This window comes from Priapulus caudatus, unplaced genomic scaffold, assembly GCF_000485595.1.
Source record: "Priapulus caudatus unplaced genomic scaffold, Priapulus_caudatus-5.0.1 Scaffold23, whole genome shotgun sequence".
NCBI lineage: Eukaryota > Metazoa > Priapulida > Priapulimorpha > Priapulimorphida > Priapulidae > Priapulus > Priapulus caudatus.
The window spans coordinates 74,598-82,497 of NW_014577084.1; the positions used below are offsets into that span (position 1 = coordinate 74,598).

Genomic DNA, 7,900 nt, shown 5'->3' on the forward strand with positions numbered 1-7,900 from the left:
TAGACTATAAACACTAACAAAATATCTACTCGCGTGCAATATGGTATAGCTGTACGCGCCGCGTGCCACGCCCGATCCGCATACGAGGTTATCGAGAGAGTGGCGACTCGTATGTCGCCTCTCCGCGCGCGTATCGCGTATGACGTAAAAGATTACCTTCGTATGCAGATCGTTCTGAAATCACTCGGCGAGGTAAGGTTCTGGAGAATAGGCTCAGGAAAGGCACAGATACCAGATATCGGAAAACGTAGGAGGCGGCGAAAAGATGACCTACGTGGTAGAAGAAAGGAGACCCGAGTGATTCGCTAACTTGTCGCGCGTCCCATTCACGACGGCGGCCATAAAATTGTAGCCCCGGTAGAGAGCCATAAAGGCACGCTCTACACCGCAAATTGCTGTTTTTATGATCGCCGAACATCGAGCAATCTGCAGAACGCAAGATTGTTTGTAAATCGGCTTGTTTTGGAAATGGCGAAGCGTCTATACTACACTTGCCCCCGGGCCCCAAACCGGGCTGAGCCAAATAGTGGCGAGGCACGGTTGCAGCATCACAGAACGCCAAAAGGAAAGTAGTGATGGTGCAACGTAACGTTAACGTATAAGAAACTGGCGCCGAGGTGGTGGACGCGCGACGAGACGGACGTGCGCAAAACAAATACGCGACGCATAATAATAATAAAAAAATAAACCCGTTCCAAAATACGCGTTCTAAAATACCCGTGTCAACAATACCCGTATAAAATATCCGCTACGATTACCGCCGAACCACTTGAGAAAGAATTTTAGATAGAACAACAAAACAATTTTAGATAGAACAATAAAACAATTTTAGATAGAACAACAAAACAATTTTAGATGCAAAATGGAACCACCGCGCCGGTGAGGCGCGACACGTACGCGCAATGTACGACCGACAAGTACACTACTCGGCCGGGAACAGCTCCGGCCACAGCCGGTGCCAATCCCCCTTGGGGACGCGGTAAGATGGCTCGTCGTCGCCGGGGAGGTCCCAGTGTTCCTCGTCGCCGTCGTCAACGGCCTTCCAGTGGCCGATGTCCTCCCAGTCGCCCTCGTCCTCCCAGTTCCCGTTGTCCCACCGATCAGATAGCTGGGCGTGGAGCTCGTCGGTGGAGGCGGTGGTCGAGGGGCGCCGTGGAACCCCGGCGACGGCCTGCAGGGGCCGACCGGGCGCGCCGAGCGGCGGCCAGCTGTCCTGCCGACGGTGACGGACGGTCGACGCAATCCCTGCGGGGGTCGACGGCGATCGCGACGGCGACGACGGCGTCCCCGCTGGCGGCGCGGTTGGCTGCGGCAGCGATCGCATGGGCGTGTCGGGTAGCGGCCACGAAATGGCGCACATGCGTCGGCATCGCGACTGCGCCGCGTTCACCAGGCTCATCGCTCTATGTGCAGACGGTGGAATGAGCCACATAGGGCGGTAAGCGACACACTTAAGCGCGCCATGCGTGAACTGACAAACGTAGACGCGGACCGCCGAAAAGAAAGCCGCAAAAAGGTCAAATAGGTGCAAAATGATACATAAACGTGCGTTAATATATACATACTTATACAGTGGTATACCAACACCGCGAGTGCAGGAGCTACCGAGGCGCGCGAGACTGGCTAAGGCTCCGTGACACGAACGTGCGAAGCGTACTATAGATACGGTATGCTCTAAATAATAATGTTAGTGGTGACGACGAAGTGTCACCATTTCGACGCCTTCGGCAGCATCGCCTGTCTGCAAGGGATGGGCTAGTGGCTGTCGGGTTGGCGTGTCCGGCGACGGTAGTGTGCGGGAGGCGATGAAATCAGAACGATCGGAAAGGAACGGAAGGGGAGGAACACATTTTGACGTATGGCTTAGCGTCTACAAAAGCGAATGGCGTAGTGGCGCAGCACAATGTCAACTGGCGAGCGGTCGCGAGTCATGGGTACCGATGAACTAGCGCGAATCATGTTAGCGCTGAAAGCGGCTACTTGCGGTGGATGCACCTGAAGCGGCCGCCGAGCAGCGGGTTGTATACGTTGTGTCGAGGAGGTTATGAGGGATTCGTGTCGTGGTACCTCGGGTGCGCACAGAGACGCCCCAGAGGTGTCCTCCTCAAGCGCAACGCCTGGGGACTGTACGTCGTTGGGCAGTGTGTCAGCAGCGTGATCGATCTCCGTATCCTGGTCACGGCACCACTGTAACAAGGCGTGTCGTGTGCCTCCCAGGTTCTCGGTTCGGCTTATGAGAGATAGAGTTTCCCTTAAGGGTAGCTGACTGGTAGCGTCGATGAATGACAAGAACACAGAATTGTGAGATTCACTCTACGTGCGTGTATTAGATTAGACTATAAACACTAACAAAATATCTACTCGCGTGCAATATGGTATAGCTGTACGCGCCGCGTGCCACGCCCGATCCGCATACGAGGTTATCGAGAGAGTGGCGACTCGTATGTCGCCTCTCCGCGCGCGTATCGCGTATAACGTAAAAGATTACCTTCGTATGCAGATCGTTCCGAAATCACTCGGCGAGGTAATGTTTTGGAGAATAGGCTCAGGAAAGGCACAGATACCAGATATCGGAAAACGTAGGAGGCGGCGAAAAGATGACCTACGTGGTAGAAGAAAGAAGACCCGAGTGATTTGCTAACTTGTCGCGCGTCCCATTCACGACGGCGGCCATAAAATTGTAGCCCCGGTAGAGAGCCATAAAGGCACGCTCTACCCCGCAAATTGATGTTTTGATGATCGCCGAACATTGAGCAATCTGCAGAACGCAAGATTGTTTGTAAATCGGCTTGTTTTGGAAATGGCGAAGCGTCTATACTACACACACACACACACACACACACACAGCATTAATATTTCGTGCCTAAATAATTACATTTACTTATTGGTTAGTTGTCATCTAGTTCGTGTGTTGATTACAAGCAATATTTCTACAGATCTGTACGGGTCCAGCAGCCTGCAGACAGCTCGCATTGACTCCATCTGTGAGTATTGGAGGGATATACTAGAGGCAGTCATCAAATTCATGCAAGAAGAGGAGACCGAACGCAAGGTACCTATTCGCGCACGCGCTCTATACAATATATTTATTTTGACGTCTGCCCTCTCCCGCTTCCTCGCTTCCCCTCCCACTTCCCCTCCCGCTCCCCCGCTTCCCCTCCTGCTTCCCCTCATGCTTCTCCGCTTCCCCTCCCGCTCCTCCTCCTGCTTCCCCCCTGCTTTCCCTCCCGCTTCCCCGCTTCCCCTCCCCGCTTCTCCTCCCGCTTCCCCTCCCGCTTCCCCTCCTGCTCCCCTCCTGCTTTCTCCTCCGTCTTCCCCTCTGCTTCCCACCCGCTTCCCCTGCCGCGTCATCTCCTCCGCTTCTCCCTCCTGTTCTCCTCCCTGCTTCCCTCCTGCTTCCCCACCGCTTTCCCTCATGCTTCTCCTCCTTGCTTCCCTCCGCCTCCTCCTCCTGCCCCCTGCTTCCCCTCTCGTGCCCGTTCTTCCCCTCCCGCGTCTCCTCCCGCTTCCCCTCCCGCTTCTCCTCCTGCTTCCCCTCCTGCTTCTCCTCCCGCTTCCCCTCCTGCTTCCCCACCCGCTTCCCCTCCCGCGTTCTCCTCCCGGACTTCCCTCTCTGTTTCTCCTCCCGCTTCCCCTCCGCTTTCCCCACCGCTTCCCCTCCCGCGTCTCTCCCGCTCCCCTCCTGCTGTTCTCCTGCCTGCTTCCCCTCCTGCTTTCCCACCCGCTTCCCCTCTAGCTTCTTCCTCCTTCCTGCTTCCTATTCCTTTCCCGCTCCTCACTTCCCCTCCGCTTCCCCCTCCGTTCCCCTCCCGCTTCCCCCCCCCCGCTTCCCCTCCCGCCTTTCCCCTCCTGCTTCCCCTCCCGCTTTCTGCCCGCTTCCCCTCCCGCTTCCCCTCCCCGCATCTCTCTCCGCTTCCCTTCCCGCTTCCCCTCCCGCTTCCCCTTCCCGCTCCCCCTCGCTTCCCCTCTGCTTCCCCTCCGCTTCCCTTTCCCCTCCTGCTTCTCTTTCCCGCTTTCCCTCCCTGCTTCCCCTCCCGCCTTCCTCTCCTGCTTTCCCTCCCGGCCCTTCCCCTCCCGCTTCCTCTCCTGCTTCCCCTCCTGTTCCCCTCCTGCTTCCCCTCCCCCTTTCCCTCCGCTTCCCTCCGCTTCCCCTCCCGCTTCCTCTCCTGCTTCCCCTCCCGCTTCCTCTCCTGCTTCCCCTCTCGCTTCCCCTCCCGCTTCCTCTCCTGCTTTCCCCTCCCTTTCCCCTCCGCTTCCCCTCCCGCTTCCCCTCCCGCTTCCTCTCTCTGCTTCCGCGTCCCGCTTCCTCTCCTGCCTTCCCGTCCCGCTTTCCTCCCGCTTCCCCTCCCGCTGGTCCCCTCCCGCTTCCTCGCCTGCTTCCCCGTCCCGCTTCCTCTCCTGCCTTCCCCTCCCGACTTCCTCTCCTGCTCCCCTCTCGCTTCCCTCCGCTTCCCCGCTTCCCCTCCCGCTTCTCTTTCCGCCTTCCCTCCGCTTCCCGCTTCCCCTCCCACTTCTCTTCCCGCTTCCCTCCTGCTTCCCCTCCACTTCCCCTCCCGCTTCTCTTCCGCTTCCCCTCCCGCTTCCCGCCACGAGCGGATCACGCCTGCCAATAGTGAAAAATCGCCATAGACACGCCGCCAAATACTATCTAGATTTAAATATTCTAACCCAAAGTACTGTTTGTCGGGTCGGCTTTCTTCCACTGCGACGTGCGCGGGGACACTGACGTAAATCCGCTGAACGAACGCTACTGTTCGCGCGTGCGCTAACGTTATGCCACAAATAATGTTTGCTAATTAGCTAATAATTTTGCTTTTATATTACTGGAGTTAGTAAACTTCACGTTTTATACAGGAGATAGCCTGCCAAGAATTAGCCATACGAAGATTATTCCTGGATCTTGACCTTACTGCCAGAGCGTCTTAAGATGATGACGACGGCCAATGGATTCTGTTGTCGCGTGACAAGTGGGCCGCATGTATATATATAAATAACATAAATAAATAAAATAATATATAGATATATTAATTGTATACATAAATGTATCATTATTTGAATTATTTACTGGTGATATATATAGATATGTGGCTGTGTGTGTCGGTGTGTGCTGTGTGTGGCTTTGTGTGTGCCTGCGTGCGTGCGTGCGTGTGGCTGCGTGGTCGTTCGCCGTGCGTGCGTGCGTGCGTGCGTACGTGCGCGTGCGTGTTGTGTGCTGTGGTGTGTCGCGGTGTGTGCTGCTCGCGCCGTGTGTGTGTCGTCGCGCGTTGGAGCGTGCGGGCATGCTAGCTAGCGTTATATCATGCCTATACTATTCGCTCGGTTTCTACAATAAAAAGAAAGGAATAAATAATTATATACAACACGGATATATATATATTATTATATATATATATATTAATTAATAAATAAGATTAAATATTATAATATAATATATTATATTTATATATATATATATATTATGCGGCCCACTTTGTCACCGACAAAGAATCCATTGCCATATATATATATACACATATCAAAATGGTGGTGCCGGCGCGCCGCCGGCAAAAGATTTCTCTCGCAGACATCGTTAGTTACCACATGCTGTCGTCGGTAGTTGGTCGGTTTCCTGGAGTGATCGATAACTTCCCGACACTGCAAGCCTACGTAGACCGCATCGGAGAGATCCCTAACATCAAGGCATGGGTGGAGAGCAGACCAGAGACGGAGTTTTGAAGACGCAAGCGTGAAGCGCAGTCGAGAATAGAAGCGAACAAACACATTTATTCTTTGTATATCAGCTACAGCAATGTACAGTAATGTAGTGAATTAATCATTTGGTTATCAATTTCCTGACTGACATTTGCAAGTGGCTTCGCGTAGTAATTATTAGCGTAATCATATTCGCCGTAGGATACGCGTGCGTGTGGAAAAACGACTTCATTACCGTCATGTTCAGTAAATAGTCATAATATACCTAAACGTGCACGTTAACATCATCAGTTCGTATTCCTGTCGACGCATGGAATTTTTTACGTCACTGCACGTGACAGATAGACAGACATACATTGTTTATACGCAGACAGAGCCCGCGTATGTGTAACGGCGACACCAGGTTCGCATAAATAGGTAAGAACCTCTTACGGCTTATTCTAGCGGGAATATTGTTACTGGTGGTCTATGTGGAATCGTGTACCGGGGAGAAATACACATTTTTCCGGAAATAGCCGAACGGTAGTAGGGCGCAATTTCGGGATCGCGCGGGTCCATAATACACATGTGTACACATGTATACGCATTGTGAACCCTAGCCCTAACACTAACCCTAACCCTAACCCTAACCCTAAACCTAACCCGAACCCTAATTCTAACCTAACCCTAACCCTAACCCTAAACAGAAAAATAAAAAAATAAAATAAATAAAAACTAGACAGATGGGATTCGAACCAACGACCTTTAAAACGTAACGCTCTACGAGCTCGGCTATTCAGCATTATTGAAAATAGCACATGACATATGCTAAATAAGCAAATACCCTGGTATGTAAAATGTGTATTTCTCCCTGGTGCAATAATCGTCTATGTGTGGTTACTACGCTGTTGGTTGTAAGTTCCTACCAGCAGATGGCGTTGCATGTCAGTTCTTAGGACGGCGTGGTCGCGCGTTATTTCGTGAAGCAAAATTCTCATCATTAAAAAGACTATTTTTCAAATATTGGATCCCGCTGTGAATTTTCTCTTTCATATAATCATAATTAATTTCTCTATAAGTAATGTTATAATATCAATATTCTAATAAAATAATCCGACGCATAGATACACAATCTTGTAAATACATCATTATAGAACAGATAATAATAATTCGTTACTAATTATATTATATTACCATCATTACCGTCCTCGTTACAACTAATAGATGCCGATACATTACAGATTCTTACCTACATGATGTGTTAAAGTGCGTTCGTGCGCGCGCGTGCTTCTGTGCGTGCGTGTGTGCGCGTGTGTGTGTACGCGTGCGCGTGTGTTTGCTTGTATGCGTGTGTACGTGCGTACGTGCGTGCACGTGCGTGCGTGCGGGTGCGTGTTCGTGTGCATGCGTGTGCGCGCGTGTGTGTCAACTAACTTTTGGTAATTATCTTGCGCGTGCATGCAAGCTTTAATCGTATAAATACAATATGTATGGCAATATCTTAAATTGCGCACGACTAGAGACAATCATCTCATCTTATCCGTTTTTGTCCGTGCCGACATCGCGACGTAGCGACTGCGCATGCGCTGCCGATAATTTCGGGGTGTGCTCCGTCGCTGCGCTCTGTCTCTTCGCACAGGTGCGACGGCAGTTGATGACAGAAGATACGCGTGTATATATCTGGCAACCCATTGATTGTATACGCTGTGCACATTAGTCATCTGGCTAGCTTTCTTACGGAGGATCGGGTATAGGGTTTCCATACGGGATCAATAGTAATACATCACGGTGAGTACTAGCTCCAAGAAACGGTATTGCTAGGGTTACAATACAATCCGTCGCACAGCCTGGTCGGGCTAGGTGAGTACATACGTACGTATTCTTTCTACGCGGGGAAAGAGGTAAGCGAAACGCGCCGACGACATTTTGCTGCTCTGATTTACCTACTACTCTCGTCGAAGATATCGCCTCATTATATTTGTCAGCCTGCTATCTCTGTTTTACTCTTTGCTTGTTTTGCAGTCTCACTAACCATTTTTTGGCCGCTGCGGTAGGTATTTCGGTAAACAGAAACACAATGAGCGATGTAGACTTATTTGGTTTTGATCCGTTTCCGTTTTACTAGTTTCAATGACCACATCACACAAAGTGCGTTCACGCGAACAGATCAAGTGTTGCTCAGTAATAATAATAATAATAATAATAATAATAATATATATACTGTATATAT

The 7,900-nt window shown here is 51.2% G+C and overlaps 2 protein-coding genes across 3 annotated transcripts in view; both read left to right on the plus strand.

The window, feature by feature from the left end:
* The window catches only part of LOC106813441 (glutathione S-transferase 1-like), a 19,937-nt gene extending 13,732 nt beyond the window's left edge, over positions 1–6,205 (plus strand). Inside the window, exons 7-8 of one of the 2 annotated variants that reach the window (XM_014817575.1) lie at positions 4,934–4,967; positions 5,550–6,203. In XM_014817575.1, the coding sequence (XP_014673061.1) occupies positions 4,934–4,967; positions 5,550–5,715 (200 nt within the window). In that variant the 3' untranslated portion in view covers positions 5,716–6,203. Of the gene's footprint in view, positions 1–4,933; positions 4,968–5,549 lie in introns of both variants that reach the window. The other variant, XM_014817583.1, reaches the window with a different exon arrangement.
* Positions 6,206–7,316: 1,111 nt separating this feature from the next.
* The window catches only part of LOC106813459 (glutathione S-transferase 1-like), a 25,709-nt gene continuing 25,125 nt past the window's right edge, over positions 7,317–7,900 (plus strand). Inside the window, exon 1 of the mRNA XM_014817603.1 lies at positions 7,317–7,458. The gene's annotated coding sequence lies outside the window, so the exon portion shown is untranslated. The remainder of the gene's footprint in view (positions 7,459–7,900) is intronic.